The sequence below is a fragment of the Cervus canadensis genome, chromosome 3 (genome assembly GCF_019320065.1).
Source record: "Cervus canadensis isolate Bull #8, Minnesota chromosome 3, ASM1932006v1, whole genome shotgun sequence".
In the NCBI taxonomy this organism is placed as follows: Eukaryota; Metazoa; Chordata; class Mammalia; order Artiodactyla; family Cervidae; genus Cervus; species Cervus canadensis.
In genome coordinates, this window is record NC_057388.1 from 61,834,231 (window position 1) to 61,853,869 (window position 19,639).

At 53.1% G+C, this 19,639-nt stretch overlaps 1 protein-coding gene across 1 annotated transcript in view; it reads right to left on the reverse strand.

The window, feature by feature from the left end:
• Positions 1-19,639, reverse strand: part of MINDY4 (MINDY lysine 48 deubiquitinase 4) — a 108,906-nt gene that overhangs the window by 34,149 nt on the left and 55,118 nt on the right. The window contains exons 8-12 of the mRNA XM_043463269.1: positions 17,895-18,011; positions 16,605-16,693; positions 7,990-8,088; positions 6,302-6,365; positions 5,140-5,205 (exon numbers count right to left, since the gene is read on the reverse strand). Coding sequence (XP_043319204.1) covers positions 5,140-5,205; positions 6,302-6,365; positions 7,990-8,088; positions 16,605-16,693; positions 17,895-18,011 — 435 coding nt within the window. The remainder of the gene's footprint in view (positions 1-5,139; positions 5,206-6,301; positions 6,366-7,989; positions 8,089-16,604; positions 16,694-17,894; positions 18,012-19,639) is intronic.

The window sequence follows — 19,639 nt, forward strand, 5'->3', positions numbered from 1 at the left end:
CCCAGCAGGCCACGAATGACTAGGATGGACTATGTCACTTTTGCTTCCGAGAGGAACGCTCTCCTCGCCGCAAATGGGTGTGAAGGCCTTCCTATGGGGACGATACCACTTCTGTGAGTTATTGTTGGAAATGCTGCCTGTAATAATAGTCACTGTTATTAATGGGTGATCAGTTTCTTTTTGAACTGAAAACTGAAAAAAAAAGTTTACTTTCCTAGAAGAATGAGAATTATATAACTTATCATATTTCCACTTTGTTTTTGCCTTGGCTGCTAGGAGGCTCAGAGCCAAATATGATGTTCAACTACTCAAACTATTTTAGCTCAAACTTCTGATATTTTCTTTTCATCAAAATTATAGAGTTTATCAGGGGAAGACAAATACTGCATGTTATCACTTTTATGTGGGATCTAAAAAACTAAATGAATTAATATAATAAATCAGAAACAGACTCACAGATATATATCAGTGAGGAGAGGGAAAAGGGGAAAGGCAAGAAAGGGGTAGGGGGTTATGAGGTACAAACTATCTTGTGAAAGTGAAAGTGTTAGTCTCTCAGTTGGGTCTGACTCTTTGCAGTCCCACAGACTGCAGCCTGCCAGGCTCCTCTGTCCATGGAATTCTCCAGGCAAGAATATGAAGTGAGTAGTCATGCCCTTCTCCAGGGGATCTTCCCGACCCAGGGATCAAACCTGGGTCTCCCGCATTGCAGGCACTTCTTTACCATCTGAGCCACCACGGAAGCCCACAAACTATGATGTATATCACACAAACATATTGTACAACACAGGGAAATACAGTCACTATTTTATACCTTTAAATAGAGTATAATCTATAAAAATATTCAATTGCTATGTCATACACCTGAACTATATTGTAAATCAACTACAGTTCAATTAAATATGTATGTATTTTCTAAATGTTACATACACACACAATCTTTATTTTCACCCAGTCATTTGACTCGTCAAGTCATTCCAAAAAAAACAATTACTGGATGAACTTTTTGTGCCAAGAGGATGTGGCTGCTAAAGCTCTACTTGGGAACTTGGGAACAAGGTGGACATAGGTCTGCCCTCACAAGAAGTAACTCAGGAAGGAAAGAATAGCGAGCAACTTGAAAAAAGAGGGGTGGGAAAGGGACTCTATGCTGATGGGAAATACAAGGTTCCCTGGAAACCCATAGGAAGGGCCGTCAATACAGACCTGAGGCTTTGGGAAGGAGGGAGTGTCAAGGAAAGCTTTCTGGAGGAAGCAATGTCTGGACAGAAACCCAAGGGACAAGGAGGAATCAGAAGAGAAGGGAACTTTGTTCCAGGTGAGAGGAAAAGCATATGCAAAGGCTCAGAGGCAAGACAGGGCAGGTTTATTACAGTTGAAGCACCGAAAAAACAAACAAACAAAACCCAAGGACATCATTTCTTATCTCTGTGTGAGCTCAGTTGTGTCTGACTCTTTGCGATCCCATGAACTGAAGCCCACCAGGATCCTGTGTCCATGAGGTTTTCCAGGCAAGAATATTGGAGTGGGTTGCCATTTCCAATTCTAGGGGATCTTCCCGACCCAAGGCTCAAACTCACATCTCTTGCGTCTTCTAAGTAAGTTGTTTTTTTGTTTTTTTTTTGGAGAGGGGGAAAGGGGGGTGGGGCAGAAATGGAATGAATGAATGAACAACAATCTTAAATCAACTTCATCTAATTCTGTGACCTCAGGCTAGTCACTTAACTTCTGTTGTCTTCAGTTTCCCATTTGCAAAATGGGGATAACGAGTACCTCCATTGCATGTTTCCTTCCTTGGGTTATGGGGCACATCCTATGAGGTCAGGTCGGTGGAAATGCTCTGACAATTGCAAAGAGTAATGCTGATGTCCTTGCATGGGGATGGGGGGTGCAGTGGGGGGGACAGAGGTCCAGGAGGATTCAGGCCACCATTACCCTTATCATGGCTCTACTACAGGCTTGCCTGTTGCCTTAGGGAGTGACAAAGCTCCCTGGATCTCAGCTTCCCCTTCTGAAATGCCTACATACTTCTGCCAATTGTCTGCGGAGGCCACGGCACTTCCAGGGCCTATTTACCCCTCTTTGCAGGACTGCAATGAAGTAATGAACACAGATGCCCGTTGTAAGCCTAACTCTCTCTGCAAATGTAGAGAACTATTATTATCCTCAGGCCAGCCTTTGCCACCGTCCTGGGGACATCTCCAAGGGGCACTCACCCTGAGCCAAGGATATGCCTGTCTGTGTGGACAGGTTAGGTGAGACTGGACATGACCCCCACCCGGGGCATCTGGCCTTTGCCGGAACACGACTGAATGACACCAAATATCCCGTTTGGTTTTAAAAAACATTTATTAAAATTATCTCATCAAATTCCAGCTGCCAAGCCATGGAAGGCCACAGGGCAAAGTGCCTGCATTGAAAGGAGAGCCCAGGCAGGCAAATGGGCCGGAACGCACCAGCAGGGTCTGGAAAAATGTCTGGTACTGTTTGGGAAGAAGGGGCCATTCCCCTGAGCTACTGGGGCTCTGGAGAGACCTGAGTCCATTGAGAAGCCCAGTAGGAGGCAGGGGCGGGACCATCCCCAAGCTCGCAGGGGGCGGTGGCCAGACATCTCACCAAGAGGGTGAGCTATAACGAAAACACAGCAAGGAGGCTATTTATTTTGGGCAGACGTGGCTCAGTGTTCATTTCCAGGCCTGGCACGAGGAACCCCTCTTAGGCCCAGGCCATGAAAAATGAATTTGGTGAGGGTAGTGCTGAGATGGCTCAACAGTTTCCAGCAAAAACACAAATTCAACTGCAGGCGGGAAACACCGCCTTCCAGAGCAAGGGCCAAATACTGACGGCTCGTACCCAGAGACCAATGCCAGGAGGAGGGAGAACTGCCCTGAGCCCAGAGGTGTGGCAGGGAGAAGGCAGCTCCCACTGCTGACGAGGACCCCACTTGCAGAACCTCTTTCACATTCACTGTCTGGCTTGGGCTTCATCGAAACTCCTGGGGGTACAGGAAGAGGGAGGAGGGAGACCCCATTTATAGACAAGGATGCAGACAATCTTCGTGCTGAAGGGTCACTCCAGGGCCATCAGGGCAATGACAGGGCCTCAGATCTTTGACAATGTGAGCAATCACCCCCTCCTATGGCCCACAGTAGCCCCACAGGGCTTCCCTCTTCCAACTCTGCTCCCCCTGACAGTGTGGACATAGGTGGCCTTGGTCCTGGCCTTCCTGAACGCACATGATGCTGTCAGGAGTTGCTCATCTCTCAGATGCATTGCTGTATGCTCACACTGCTCTGGTGTGTTTAATAAAAGGCGTCCTTTCTGCCTGCTTAGCTTGCCTCGTATGTAATTTGGAAGACATTCCTTCCCACGCATTTAAGGTTCTTCTTTAAGAATCACAGTTGGACGACAAAGAGCTGAAAGTTACCCACCAACTGCTCCACCTTCTGGTTTCCAGATGAGGCCACTGAGACCCAGTGACGTTCCTGAGGCCACACGTAACCAAGGAATAGGACAGAGAGGGTCCCAGTGCCCCTGCTCCAGGCTGGTGGTGAGCGCGCTGTGTCGACAAGACTGCCCACTGGGTGATGCCCGTGAAGAAACAGAGAAAGCCGGGGCAGGCAGCAAGTGACAGCCTACCCAGGACTCCCAACGCCAAGGGCAGGACCTCTCCTACATCAGAGGCCCTCCCACATACCTCCAGGACAGGCCAGGCTCTGGACCCCTCCTCAGGCAAAGTCATGCCCAAGGCAGCAGCTCTGGGGAGTGGACTGCAGGTGGCCTGGCACCTCAGGGGACCACACCCTCCCTGTGCGGGTCTCATGCAGGCCCCCTTCTTCTACCCAAGGGGCATCTGTGCTGTCAGGGCCAGAACAGTCCCTGGGCTATGCCTGGACCCTCAGCGTCTCCCAGGAATTGTCCCCGAGGAGGGTGTTCTGACAGCAGACGTGTTCAGCCTGGTCCCATAACCAGTGTGTCCTCCCGCCCTCTGGGCTCACCACCAAATGCTCTCATGCCTTCTCTGGAGCCTGAAAGGGCCGATCCCACAGCCTGGACAGCTGAAGGGAGGGCGGAGGGGAGGGAAGGAGATGGGCCTGTGCCCCAGAAGAGGGTGGCCTCATTGCCTTTCTCTCCTGCAGCCTGGCACATAGACATTAGAACCGTGTGGCCTGGTGGTTGGGAATCTCAACCCCCCAGCCATGGCTCAGTCCGCTTCCTCTCGGCCATGCTTCCCTCCCATTTCTACCTGACTATAACTAACCTGTCTCAAGGTTGCCTTAGGAGATCATGACCAGGGTGATAAAACATCCGCAGTGGAAGCTAATGACCACTGGGAACATGGAGCAGGCACAGTGCTCCAGGCTCTCCGTACGCAGAGCCAAGGCTGGCTCCATCACCATCCTCATGCTCCATAGGAGGAAAATGAGGAACGGAGGGTGCATTAGGGTGCCCAAAGTCCCAGAGCTACCAAGGGGTGTAACCTAGATGCAAACACAGGGAGATGGCTCCAGAGACAATGTTCTTCACTCCTGGAGCCCCACGGCTACAGCCACACTCTGAATTCCCTCGGCTCTCTGAACCCTGGCTGGGTTCTGCCCCATCTCACAGTCAGGAGTCTGACGTATGGCTCTCCTCCAGTAGAGGGACATCCCAGTGGCCCTGGCCAGCCCAGCCCTGCCTCCCAGGACACCACGCAAGGTCCTCTATTATCAGGGTCTCCAACAACAGTGCGCATACCTCCAACCCAGCCCAGGGATCCACGTCCTAGGCACCTCCCCAGCTGATATGGGGCCCCACCCACTGACAAAGGGGTCTTTACCTGCAGAGGTAGCTGCTCGCCCTCAGACAAAGAGAAGGCTCTCATAATCACAGTCTGATCACAGCTTCCCTTAGTCTGATCCCACTCCATCCCTGCTCTGCTTCTGCAGCCCTGGCTACGGCAGCTCCTTTTATCTGTAGCTGTGGCCCGACGTCCAGGACTCAGTGACAGAGGTCGGATCCTCGGCCTCCCAGCCGACATCACCCCACTGCCCCAGGCTCGGGATGAATGGGGAACAACCCCAGCTCACCAGCATCTCTTCGGCAAAGAAAGCAGAAGCTGAGCAATGCACATCCCACACACTAAACCATGGTTCATACCTGATGGATACTCTGCTGAAGAAAAGTCACCAGCTCCTCATAGCAGGTCAAACTGTGGAGGATGAGCTGAGAAACAAACACACAGGGTGAACTGCCCAGGCCCGGTGGATGGACCCCATGCTGGATGAGCTTCTGTGGCCCTGACTCCCGTAGTGAGTGGACCCCACTGGGGAATGAGTCTGCAGTCAGAGAGTGGTGACCTCGGGAGCAGGGGTGCAGAGGGGCTCCCGCAGCTATGTGTGACTTAAGGGCTGCAGGGTCCAGTTGGGGTCTCTGGGGCTGCCACCTTGTTGCAACACGGGACCTGCCTTTAGCGATCCAAGGATTCAAGACATCGTGGGACAAAAGCCCAGGAGTCCGCATATCATGTGAAGTTGACGGGTGGGGCCGCACCCTGAGGGCTAGTCTCAGATTTCTGAGAAGCACCTTGAGGGCAGGGTGTCCAGAAGGGTACAGGGAGAGTGACCCTGTACCAGATCACCACCGCCAGCCAGTTCTAGGCCCAGCAGGCAGCGTCCTGAGTTCAATGCAAAGCAGTGGTCATGAGTCTCCTGGGCTTTCTCAGGCAGGTCAGAAAAAAACACTTTTCTAGAAAATATTCAACAAAGTGAGGTCCTCAGGTGGGATCCCAGGACACATATGTCCAAAAAGAAATAAACAAAGTAAATGAGAAATTCTCAGTGAAGCAGTTAACGTGTGGGAAAGTGTCACAGTTTCTGCATGTCCACAGATCGCACATTTCTTTCCCATCCTTGTCTTCCTCGGGTCTGGCTTTGTTCATCAAAGCTCTTCTCTGCTCTCTACTTCCTCTCCCTCCCACCCACAGCATCCTCTCACTGCAATCCCAGAGAGGATGCTATGACATAAGAGGGCACAGGGAAGGCTGGGTGGAGCCAAAAGGCATTACGTACAGAATGCTGCAGGGACTTCAGATTCTGTACAACCTCAGTGTGACGGCTCCTGTCAGCCTTTTAGCCATAAAGCCAGTTCTGGCTGGAGTCCATTGGAAAGCCCCCCACCTCAACCCCAGGTAGAGGATTCTGCTGGCCTGAGCACAGGGAGGGCTTGCCCAGCCCCAACTGAGGGAGGATTTACTTATATAAAAGGAGACTGTCCCCAAACAAAGCCAAAGTTTGCGTGATAATTTTCCAGAAAGCCGTACTGTTTCTAAGATTCCATCTGCTTTGTATTTCCCTGTTGGACTGAAGTGCTGTGTTCCCGAAGCCCTAAAAAGGAAAGGGAGATGCATGAGCCTCTGCTCTCAGAGAAGACATGCCCTAGAGCCAGGGCGAAACCACACAGCCACTCAATGAGGACAAACAGAAAGGTGGCCCAGAGGAAAGAAGGGAGCCAAGTGCTTCTTTTGTGACTTCTTTGAAGTCACCCACTAAGCTGGTCCAGAGGACCCCACTAACAGGCGGGGGTAGGAGGTAAGGGGGTTGATATAGAGTGGGAAAAAAGACAGCTGAAGGAGAGCCTGGGATAACAAACCCAGATCCTGGCAGCCAAAAGTCTGCCTCTCAGCCACTGACGAGCATATTTCCAGACTAAGGAATGCTGACTTGCCCGTGGTTTTTAGGGACTTGAGGAAGTCCAGCCTCTATCCTTTTGGAGGTCATCTGTTTACACAGCCTCTGTATGTGCAGCCAAAAGCAGCATGGACCAGAAGTGGCATTTGGGTTTGGGGCCACTATGACATGAGCCTGCTGGGCAGCCTTGGACTGGCCACTGCCCCTCTCTGGGGCTTGTTTCTTAATCTGTAAAGTGAGGAGGAATTGAATTTTTCTCCATCTGCTCTCAGGGCTACCATGCAGATCCTAAGGGCCAGGGTTTGTAGGTTAACTGGAACATGAGTACCAAGGACAAGCACTCGATGAGAACAACAGTGGTGACGACAATAATACCTAACACTGACCTGATACTTAGTATGTGCCAGAACTTATCCTGAGTGCTTCATATGACTCTTTATCATTTATTTATATGAATAAATGATTAAACTGATCAATGATACTACCATTTATTATATATCATTTATACTGACTCATTCAATCCTCACAATCACTCCATTAAGCAATCACTGTTATCATCCCTATTTCCCAGATGAGTAAACCAGTTAGGCACAGAGAAGTCAAGTCAATCAATCAAGGTCACACAGCCAATAAGCAACAGCACCGGAGTCAGCCTTTGGAGTCTCTTAAGTGCTGTGCCCTCCTGACCACCGCGCCCCAGCGGGGTGACCCCCTTGACTAAAGCTTAGCCACACAGCTGGAATGAAGTGAGGCTTCCACTCTCCAGGGTCAGGCTGAGGAACTGGCAGACCATCCCTGTGGATTACGGGGGTGGGGTCCTCCATTAGCAGGACAGGGCAGCAGCGAGAAGACTGCGCTGGCTCCGCCACTGCCATCTCACCTCTGAGTCTCCCCATCTGAACATGGGCCCAAGAGACACAGCAAATGGGAGCGTACTTTGGGGACTGGGTCGGCCTAGAGGCTGTTTTCTGGGGTCTTCAGATCAGAGAAATACAGAGGGGAATAGGCTGCCAGGGCCCAGGGGTTTTCCCTGGTGGGTTACATCCCCCAGCGCTCCCTAGGAACGGGGTCCCTGGATCTGACACCCTCTCAACAGGGGCCAGGCGGAGGGCTAGCCCTCTCCCAGGGCAGGGCTGCCCAGAACATCAGGGCGACTCTCTGGGCTCCCCCTGACCTGGAGGACACAGACACGGTCCTTCAGCCCAGACCGCCTGCGTGAGAAGACGATTTCCCCAATGACAAGAAGACACACAGACAGCGCGCCTGCAGCCCGGCCCGCCCGAGGTAGAGCAGTAGCAACACAGTCCTGAGAAGCACTTACAGTGTGACCACGGCTCTCTCGCGGCCCCCAGCCCGCCACACAATGTCTGCAATGGCCAGGGCCAGGCAATGGGTCCTGCGAGCGTTTGAAGGCTGCAGCCTGAGGACAGAAAGGGAAACGTGCTTAGGCCTGTAGTGGCAGAAGTTAGAGACGGCACAGCCGTGAGGCAGAGGACCTGTCCTTTCCTCTGCCACCCAGAGGACTCAGACAGAACCTGGGACGGGGGCCTCCGCAGATGAGGACCAAGACAAGAGCCGAGAGGAAGGGGGCCCCGGCAGGGCTGGAGGAGGAGCAGGCTGAGAAAATCACCCACGGGAGCCAAGGGGCCTCTGGAGACTTGGCAGGACCCAGAGGTGTGTGCAAGAAAAGGCTGCGAGTTCTGGCAGAGCCCGGGAGACTGGCCCAGAACTGCTGCCGCTCCACGCAGAGGCACAGCCCTGACCCACCCCAGCTGGGCCAGTCCCGACACCTGGGCCCCGGAGACAGCGGCTCATGCAAGCAAAGAGGTGCCCTGTGCTGCTCCAGCTGATAGGGGATGAGACCCAAAGTGTGGACAGGAAGTGGCCTGACTGTCTGATTACTTAGACACGGGGTGTGGAGACGTGGGAAAGGAAGGATTCCTGATGACTGCAGGGTTTGGGGTGAGCGTATGGTGAAGCTGAAATGTGGGCACAGAGTGGGGAGCAGGGAGACAGGAGATGCATGAGGGACCTCCCCCCAAGGGACCCCCATGCCCACGCCCTGCCTCAGGTGAAGCTGTCGTTCTAATGCCCAGGAGAGCAGCTTGGGCTGAGTAGAGGTTTATGGACCACCAGCCTGTGAAGTGTGCTGGGCACTCTAAATGGCTATCATTTCCCAGAGAGAGGATGAACGAGGCAGAGGCGGGGCCGAGGCTGGAGCCTGGTGGAATTCCAGTATATGAGGGAGGCGGGGACGGAGGCAGGAAGGGCAGAGCTCAGACACGGGCCAGTACTATCTTAGGACTAAAAGGGTTTAAGAAGGACAGGCAGTCAGCAGTGTCAACAATGACAGAGAGATCTCTGGTGGCGCTGGTGGTAAAGAACCCGCCTGTCAACGCAGGAGACATGAGACATGTGGGTTCGATCCCTGGGTCGGGAAGATCCCTTGGAGAAGGAAATGGCAACCCACTCCAGTATTCTTGCCTGGAGAATCCCATGGACAGAGGAGCCTGGCGGGCTACCGTCCATAGTGTTGCAAAGAGTTGGACGTGACTGAAGTCACTTACACACACACGAGGGGCCCCTAGTGCACGAAGTCAATAAGGGAGAAGGAGCAGCAGTCAAATACAGACGCCCTTTCTGTCTCCAGGGCGCCACAGAGCTGTGCTTCTTGCCCAACCCTGGATCCTGGGAAGCTTTCCTAAATTCCTACAGAGGCAGGCTGAGTGAGTGTTCCGCTACCGAAGGAACAAAAGGGGCTTGATGCCGGGGCTCCCAGGAGCACAGAGGGAGTTCCCAGGCGTTCAGTTACCAGGTACCCTGAGCTCCAGGCTGAGCTGCTGGGAGAAAACTGGGGTTTGTCCTTCTTCCCCAGGGTAAGAAAGGAGACCCTGGAGACCAGAACACAGATCACCATAGGGGGCTGCACACGGTCACAGCCTAGAACCTGGGACACAGAGCCGGCCGTCTGCACCTAGGCTGTTGTGATGCAATGTCTTTAAAGTGGGAGGCGACATGACACAGGGTCCCTCCACGTCCCACTTCCTATACTGGCCATAGCAGTCGTACCTCCTGCATCGTGTCAGGCGATTCACATGAGACGATGTGCGTCAGGTTCACGGCCAGCGCCTGGCGTGCGGAGGATGCTCCTTAAAGGGTACCCTTTGCTGTTGTCTTTATGGAAGTGTCCCCACTTGACATTTGGCTGTGGCCAAAGAGTTGACAGGACGGTGATCCCCTGACATCTGGTGTGAAAGTGACAAGCCACCACACCAGGCAATCTTTGAACGAGACAAGCGAGCGCGCCACCACTTAAGAAATGAGACTCAGAGCGCCTGGGGTGTCTGCAGCCTCAGGAAGCCTGCCTGCTCCTCTGGAAACTGTTACCCCGCCGTCAGCACCCGACACTGGGGAAGCACTGGCTGCGGGCCACTGTCAACTATGAAAACAAAGGTGAGGAAACATCGCTCTGGGACTCAGGAGCGGCCGCCAGGGACCACGGAGGGACGGGAACACAGGGCTTGTCAGACAAAGGAGAAAGGGCTGGACATTCACCTCTTTGCAATCAGAGCCCATGGATGTGGACTCTGTCATCCCCACAGCTCCTGTTTCCAGCCCTGCCCCCACCCAGGTGACAGTCAGTCATGTCAGTCCCGGTTCCTGAGCACCCATGCTCATCCTGGTCTCACAGGCTTTAGTTACAGACCCCCTGAACGTCTGTGTTTCTGCACAAAGTCCTGGTTCTCTCCATTGGCTTCCATTTAGCCCCTCCATCCTTTCCTGGGCCTCCTCTAGCGCTTTCTTTTGAGACAAGCTTTCCAAAAGATGGCAGCATGGGGGCAAGTGCAGTGGTGGGGACTGCGTTCCATTCCTGGCTCACTCGGGGAAGCCCCTTGCCCTTGCTGGCCATCACCTCCCCATCCGGAAATGCAGACACTGGACCAGATGTCCCGAGCATCCTTCCAGCCTTGCCCTCTGCCATGTAGCCAGCCGCAGAGTATCCAGGGCTGTGGTGGGTGCAGATGACCAGAGGAAGTGGGGAGGTGCTGTGCTGAATCACTGGGCCTCCACTTTCCCAGGGGGAACTCAGTGTCTGCCTTCACCTTGATGACAAGGGTGGTGCTGAACTGCCTTCTTCCAACCCCAACCATGAACCCAGCACCTGGCCGTGCTCCTAAACCAAGAGAGGTTTCTTTGCTGCTGCTCAGCACTCAGTCGTGTCCGACTCTGTGTGACCCCATGGACTGTAGCCCACCAGGCTCCTCTGTCCATGGGATTCTCTAGGAAAGAGTACTAGAGTGGGTTGCCATGCCCTCCCCCAGGGGATCTTCCCAACCCAGGGATTGAACCCGGGGTCTCCTGCATTGTAGGCAGATTCTTTACTGCTAAGCCGCCAGGAAAGTGTCTTTAAAAGAGTCTAATTCCTCGCAGGAGAAGTGCAGGATTTGTCTAGGGATGGCGATGGGGGTCAGGGAGGAATACGTCCTGTGTTTGGCTTAATTACCCAGGTCTTTCAGATTAAAAAGATGGCTCTACCACCCTCATTAACTCAAAGTAGGCTCTCCTGTCCACTCTGACATGCCCGCCAGTCTGAGCCTACAGAAGAATCAGAGGAAAGCTGGCGAGCGACTGCGGGTCTTTCTGCCCCCTTTCTGGGTCACATGCTGCCAGCGCAGGCCTGGGGACCACTGGGTCTGGAATCTGAGCCCAGCTCCACTGACTCATGTCTGGAGCGGCCTTGGGCAAGCGCCCCTCCTTCTCTGGGCCTCAACTTCCCCAGTTGAGAAGGGAAGTGGAGGCAGGAGGACAGCTCCCTGGCCCATGGTGTGTCCCAGGCCCTCAGGGGAACGAGGCTCACCATCGCTTCCCATGAGCCGACCCGGCCGGCACAGCCCCTCCTGGAGTGGAAAAACACCAAGTCCTGCCGTCCGGCTCCATCCTCCCCAGTTGAGCAGAGGCCGGCTGCCGGCCTGATGGAATGAGTCTTAATGAAGCCAGACAGTCCCGCAGAAAAAACACCACCACTGCCAAGAAGCCTTTACTTCAGCATGATTTCCCTGGAGGGTGCAGTTACATCCTTGTGCGGCTTTCACAGAACCGCTTCCCCATCATTTGTTGGGGAGGCAGCGAGCAGGGGGGCATCCCCACCAGGCCCGCAGACGCAGTGCAGGAAGGCCCACCAACCTTGGTCCAAGAGACCCCCAAGGGCCCAGTGTGACAGCTGCGATGCTGTCCCAGTCCCTGTGTGATGTGAGGGCCTTTGCGGTGTTCCTAAAGGGAACAGAGGAGCTTGCCTGCTTTTTTTTTTTTTAAGCCGGATCATTTCTGAAATCTCGGATTTCAGAGTCAAAAGGGAGGACTGAAGTTTCAAACCCAGCTCAGCGCACACAGCCCATGCAGCAATGTCAATGACCCAATCAATGTCGAGATCATACAAATAAATCCATGCAGCCAGAGGGGCTAGGGCTGGAAGAGATTCCTGCAGAGATGTCTAATGTCACCCTTTCCTCACATGAGGCAGCAGATCCCCAGGGGTTCACTGGACTCTTCTGCATTGATTTTTTTTTCCCCAAATTAGGAAAAAAGGGGAGGTTCCTGCCCAGAAGCCCTTTGTGAACTATAGCACCTTCAGAGCTGTACCTTCATTACTGAGAGTCTGTCTGGGGTCCAGCCCTCGGGTGTTTTAAGCCCACGACACTTAGCCTCCTGGCACCAGCCCCTTCCTGGCCTCTCTGGCCATTCTGATACTCTGAGTTTCTTGCGGGGCACAGCATGGTGTGATACATAGGGTGTCACATACCAAGCTTGGCTCTACCTTGGAGGCCAGGTGTGAACCTGGGCCAGCATCTTTCTGTCTCTGAGCCTCAGTTTCCCTGTATATACCCTAGTAGGTGATCCCCAGGTCCCACCCACTTGCACAGCCCTTGATTTATGAAGGACTAGGTTTCATTTCCTAAGTCAGTCTTGGGCAGGACAGAGATTCACAAATGGAGAAAGTGAAACCTTGCTGGCCCACGGGCTGTAATCCAGGTCTTTGGTTAGTCCAGTACTCTCTTTAGCAGCCCCATCCTGAGACAGGCTAAGACCCCAGAGCCGAGCACTGCCCCAGCCTCAGCACAGGCACCGACAGGGTGCACCGACACCCACTTGGCACGAACAACTTTCTATGGCCTCTGATCTGCAGGGCTTCGCTTCTGCAAGCAAACCCAGACTTTCACCCTTCCATCCCTCGGCTGCCAGCCTCAGGCCCCAGCCCCGCACTCCCCTGGCCTTTGCTTGACCCAAGTCTTCGCCTGAACCCAGGAGGACTCTCTCCTCTCACCCCCAATCGCCTTCCAGTCCCAAAGCAGCTTCATGCCTCAGCAAAGTCAGGCCCACTGCACGGCAGTGGGAGGAGGAGGCGCGGGAGGAAGGTGTAGAGGCAGCTGGTGTCCCGTGCCCACAACCTGTCACCACTGGGACCTCCCTGAGCTGGTGCCCCACAGAGCCACATCTTTCTGAGTCCCCTCAGGCACTTGCAGTGGCTCTGGCTGGACAAGGGAGCCTGGGTCCCTAGGCCAAGCTCTCTGTCCCTCCCTCTAGGCTGGTCATGAAGAACACCCACTCTTGGGTCTGCTTGGCCGTCAATGTGAGCAGGAAGGCAGCCCACTCTGCTAGGCCTGCATGGAAAGCAGCTCTCAGTGCAGGGCCCCAGGGAAGGGACTTACCAGGAGCACCTCAGTTGTGGGGCTCCAAAGAAAGGTGAGTCACTCTTCTGTAGCGTGAATCCCTCCATGCCTCTTATGTAAGGGGACCCTGTCTGGCCAACCGGCCGAGCTCTCCCGGCCAATCTGCATAGGCCTCCTCCAGCCTGGCCAGGCCGCCATCCCCCAGCGCGGGGTTCCTTCCCACCAGGCACACCCCACACAGAAACCCCAGCAGCCAGCAGCTCCTTCCAACCTCCTCCCGCTATGCCCCACCAGCTGGCCCCGGAGGGCCCTTAGTCAAGGCTGGCCCCAGCTCTTCTCTCTCTGCTGATACAGGTTTCTTTCCACCCAGAGCCTGTCTTGGGCCCCTAGCTGGAATGGCTTTCTGCCTCCCAAACCCTGGCTTCCTTCTCAGGTGTGGAAGGAAAGCAGAACTCTCTCCTGAGGACATTCCTGGGGATCCAGAGGCTGTCACACCCCTCAGTGGGGCTGCAGGGTGGGAGACAAGAAACCAAGTCTGCCATGTGCACAAACAGCCCTTTGGGGAACCAACTTCCTGACTGTTGGGAAATGATCCACAACTTCTCCTGAGAAGCCCAAAGTCCAAGTTCAAAAGCAGCTCTGAAGGGGCATGGGGCTGAAATGAATTATAAAACATCTTCCACAGTGGCCAAAGCCAAGGCTTGACCTGAGCAGGCTGCTGGGCCCTAAGGGCCCTCTGGTAGCCCGGCCCTTACCCACCCACCAGCCCGGAGCCCCACCCTGCCCCTCTACAACTCTGCCCTGGTCACCCCAGGCAACTCTCAGCTCCTCTCCCTGCCCTGGGGCCTCTGCACATGCTGTTCTCCTTACTGGAATACCATCCCCTCCCCTCCCAGTCAGCCTGGATAACTCATGCATTTGTCCATGGCTTCATTCAACAAAAATTCTGAGGGCCTTTTCTGTGAACTAGGTCCGGGGCTGGATGCCAGGAACAAGCTATGGACCAAGAAGTCCAAGAAGACTCCTGTTCTCAGGGGTCTTGTGTTCCGCGGTGCAGACGATGGGCAGGTGATGACTTGGATAAAAAGGGCATCTAGTGGTAGGGGGCTTGCAGGCAGCAATTGGGGAGGTCGGGGAAGGCCGCCCTGAGGTCACAACTTCTGCACAGTAAGGAGCCAGGGGAGGAGTCTGAGGGATTTGCTGGGAAAGGAGAAACCAAGGGAGGAACAAGCTCATGCAAGGATGTGTGTGAAGCCAATTGGGAGTCCTGCTCACGATCCAGATCTCAGTTTAAGATTAAAGTGCCATGCATCTCCAGCAAGCACCCCCACAACCCTCTTCACGCCTGGGTGGGCCCTGAGCACTTGGCCGGTCCCATGACCTCCCACTCGTCTGGTCTTGTATTCAGGTGTAGGTCACATGAGGGCAAGCCCACAGTTGCCATGCCGGCCCCGCACTCCCTCCAAATGCTTACTAAGTCCTCTCTGCGAGCATCTCTCCTGTGCAAGGAGGAAAAGGGGACAGGGGGTGCATATGTGCTTAGAGAGGGTCCCTGCTCCCTTTGAGCGCGGGCAGCCAGAGGCCCCTCACTCAGCCAGTCCCGCCCAGCCAGTCAGGAGCATCTGGGACCATCATGCACGGCACGCGCCTCTCCCGACCACAGCATGGGCAGCACGTCACTGGACTGGACTCCAGAGCAGGCAGAGGGGGGAAGAACAGGACAAAGTCCGACCCTGCTGTGGAAATGCCATGTCACTGGGCTTCTGGTGGCATACGTTATGCCTCTAGGTAGCATCTTTCGGCTTGAAATCAAATACCTTGATTATCACTTCGTAAACTAATTAGACAAATCATCTTATTGGACAAATTATAAAATTCCAAGCATGAAAAGATACCTTCACTTGGACTGTCTAAGGCCACATCCTTTAAGCTGGTAAAACATCTTTCATTTGTACCAAGCTTGGCAGGGTACCTGGAGAACTAGTATCTTTCCCAGTAAACCGAACATGAATAAATGGGGGATATGGGCCTTGTTGTCTTTGGGAAAAAAAAAAAAGCTACCAAAATGCCTATGTCAAGAGTCCCTTTAATTAGGGTTCAGGAACTAGCAGAACTAAACTGTGACTTTCAAATCTGGTTAATTACAACTTTGGAGAAGAGAATGGAAGTGTCTACTGGGTATGAGGAATATTTTCTTTCTGGGAATATTTTCTTTCTTCATCTGGGGATGTGTTCATGGGTGTGTGATTTTGCAATAATTCATTAAACAGTACAGGAGTTGTGCACTTTCTTGAGCTGTGTACTCTTCTGTATGTATGTTGTGGTGGTGGTGGTTTAGTCGTTAAGTCATGTCCAGTTCTTGTGACCCCATGGACTATAGCCTGCCAGGCTTCTCTGACCATGGGATTTCCCAGGCAAGAGCACTAGAATGGGTTGCCACTTCCTTCTCCAGTATGTATGTTAGATTTCAACTGGGAAAAAAAAAAAAAAAAGAACAAGTGCCAGAGGTTCTTCAAATCTGAGGGTTACTCAGAACAATTGGGAATGCAGTTATAGGTTAAGAGAGCTGCCTCTTCAAATTGGCCAGCTGGTCTGCCCCTGGCCAGCCCCTCAATAATCCTTCTAACTGAGCACCGACCACAGGGTAGGGTCAAGGTTTTCTCTCTGTCCCTCAACCTCACAGAGCACCCTGGAGAACAGAGAATGCATCTATTCCTCTCTATATCACTTGTGCCTACACAGAATGTTCCAGAAACATCTGTTGAGAGAGTGAGCGTGAGAATGAACTGTGTGCAAAAACTCAGCGTGTGCGGTGGAGAATGAATGGCTGAGGGTGGAAGCCATGTCCGGTGGGGCTGGTTGGACCGTGTGTGGGGAGATGGCTGCTGGCAGAGATGGGGTAAGAAGGGGAGGGAGGGGAGGCCTGGGCTCAGCGCAGGGGTCAGTGACCTGGGTGTGGACAGGATTCGGGCAGCTGCTGCTCCATTCCTGGGTTGGGGGGGTGGTGAGGATGGCCTGAGTTTCAGTGCTGTTCCAGCTGCTGCTTCTCATGTGGAACAGGACTTAACAAGCCTGCCCGCTCACAGGAGACAAACACATTCAGGTCATTTAAATAGGCCCGTGCTGGCCCTATTAGCCAGCCTCCATTTCCCTTTCCAGAAGACGGGAAATATCAGGGAACAAACACACGTTTCCTTGCTTATTTGTTCTGGACAGTGAGGAGAAGCCTTGGGAAAAGAAGATATTGCCGGAATGAGCGCTGACTTACCGAGCGCAGTCAGAGCTGCTATCTCCTTCAAACAGGAGTTTCTGCAGGACACAGCCCTGGACAGCCGCCAGGACCCCACAGGGACCACCCTGCAAAGAAGGACATGCGTGAGTGCCTGTGAGAACTGACCCATGGCTCAACCTTCTGTTCCTCCAGAACCAACCTCCGCCCACAGGTTACAGAACACGGAGAGCCCAGGCCCCTCAAACAGGGGTCTCTGTCATGGTGACTACTTCCCTGAAGTGCCGACTCTCAGTCACAGGGAGAAGGTGGCAAAGACCCTGGCACCCATTGCTAGAGGAATGTATGTGTGATGTGTGAATGTGAGGTGTGTGATGAGAGGAAAGCAACTCTTCACAACCCACCAGAGGCCATCATCACAGATGTCCAGTCATCTAGAGACACGGTTCCACGTCCACAGGCTGACGGTGTCAATTATCTACCCATCCTAAAGGCCTCCTCCTCCAGGAAGGCTTCCCTGACCACCTCAGCTAAACGCAACCCCCTTGGGCCACCTCCACTTGTGTGAGCAGCATTGTCCCCAGCCAGTAGCCTGCCTCGGCACCCAGTAGGTATGTCTCAGAGGGATGGGGCTCCTTGAGGAGCTCAGCCCTGCAGCCATCAACAAGTACAAGTACTGTCAGAGCAGGGTCCGCAGGTGCTCTTGAACTCCGGATGCAAGAAAATGTGCCGACTTGCCCAAGGTAGGGGCAGAGGCAGGTGGTCTTGGGGTTTTTCCTCCCCCTGCCCCACGTCCTTGGGGCAGTGTGAGTCAGGGGGAGGCTCCTGAGGCTTGAGAAATAGAATCTGGATGAGCTGCTGGATTTTATAATATCTTCTGGCCCTGAAGATATGCCTTCTGGGAAATGTGTTTAAGCCATGTTCAGATCCTGCCACAAGCTACGTGCGTTTCCCTGCCTTATGCCCTCTCCTCCTCAGGTCTCCTGGTTCTCACACCAGATAGTTCTGCCCCCTTCTGCAGTTCCTAGGTATTCACAAGCCTCCCTTTGTTCAAGCTGCCACCTGTTTCCAGCATCCTTTCTCCAGATCTACCTGAAAAATCACCACTCGAGGTACTCAGCTAAAGGACCCTCTCTGGTAACCCCAAGCAGACACAGGGGCCCCCACCCTGTTCCCTCTCAATGAGGATTCCCACATCACGCAGCACTTACATTAGGGGTCATGTTCCCCAGCCCTGCTCTGCCAGCCACAGTGAAGTTCCTGTGCTGGGTGACAATGTCCCTGATGGGCCCAGAGAAGGGTCCCGGGGGGCACTTAAAAACAACCTGCCTTGTTCTGCACAATGCCATATTTTAAGGATACTGAGTCATTAAAGGAAAAACTCTGAAGTTTCCACTCTTCATTGAAACAGCAAAAGCTGGAACCAAACAGAATGGTCTTTATGTCCTGTCAAAAGAAGAAAGAATTTTATTGGTTGTTTTAAAAGCAAACAACAACACACGGCTGGGTGTTTGCATTCCCACAGGAGCTGGTCTTGAATTCTATCTAGCAGGGTAGTCTGTTTTCCAGCAGGGTTATCTATTCCTTTTTGTTTTGCAAACCCATTTTTCTCATATTTGAGCAAAGAGAAAATTGACCCTGAGGGTCTTACCTCTGGAACATCTGTAAACCCAACCAGCCTGGGCTGACTCAAACCAAAATCTTTTTAGGTTCCTTAGACGTTCCTTAATACACAAAATTTTAGTCTGACAAGGGACCTTGAGGATTCTTGACTGCACATTATAATTACCTACAGAGCTCCGAACAATCCTGCTGCTCAGACCCCATGCTGGACCAACTGAAGAACCCCTGGGGGTCAGATGCTGTGATCTGTAGTTGTAAATGAGTCCAGTGCACAGCCAAGTTTGAGAACCTCTAGCAAACTATGACCCACAGGCCAAATCCAACCCTCTACTTCCTTTGTAAATACCGTTTTACTGAAATGCAGCAATACCCATGTGTTTACATATTATCTGTGTTTACTTTTAGATTACAATGGCAGAGTTGTGTGGTTGCAATCGAAAGCCAAAAATACAGGATCTAGTCCTCTGTGGAAAAAGTTTGCCAGCTTCACACCGGTACAACCCCTTCCTACACGTAAGAATCTCAACATTGCCAGAGAGTGGTGCCCGGTGCCCCCCAGAACTTGGTTTGAACATCCCAACCACCAAGTGAAGGGGTTCCCACTATCTCCCAAGGCAGCCCCTCCATTTTTTTGCAGCTCTGTCTTCTTCAAACCTCTGGCTGACATTGCTCTCCCATCAAACCAAGCCCCACCCTCCAGAGCCCCAGAAAGTGCCAACAATTCCCCACTGACCGGCCCTGGGGTGAGAAAGCAGAACCTCTCCCCAGACATCCCTCCCTATGCTGGCTGCCTCTCCTCTCTCTGTCATGATTTTACACCCCAGGGGATCTGAAGGGCCAAGGTGTGGATTCTGTCACTACACCCTCAGAGCCCCTTTCCAGATCATATCTTTCCTACAGACTCATATCTCCCTCTAAGGTCAGTTCTTTCTTTTCATTGTGTGTGCATGCTCAACAGTGCCCAAATTTTATCGACCCCATGGACCATAGCCTGCCAGATTCCTCTGTCCATAGGATTTCCCAGGCAAGAGTACTGGATGGGTTGCCATTTCCTTCTCCAAGGGATCTTCCCAACCCAGGGATCAAACCCACATCTCTTGCAATTCCTGCATTGGCAGGTGGATCCTTTACCAACTGTGCCACTTGGGAAGTCCTTCTTTTCATTAAGTACAGGGGAAAACTCTGTGACAGAGCACTTTTCCCCACGTCATCAAACGTGGGCTGACACCACACAGGAGAGAGGGGTGGCTAGATCAGGGCTTGGTTCCCCTTCTTGCACCAACTACAGTCATCCATGTATTGGGACTGAGTTTCCCGGGAGCCTAGAAACTATAGGAGCCTGAGTTTTCTGGCTGGAGCCTATGCCTATTCTCTCAAGCACAGAACGACAACTCTCACCTAGGCATCGTGTAGTTGCCCGGTCACAGGGTTGCGAGCCTGGGAACCTGGGT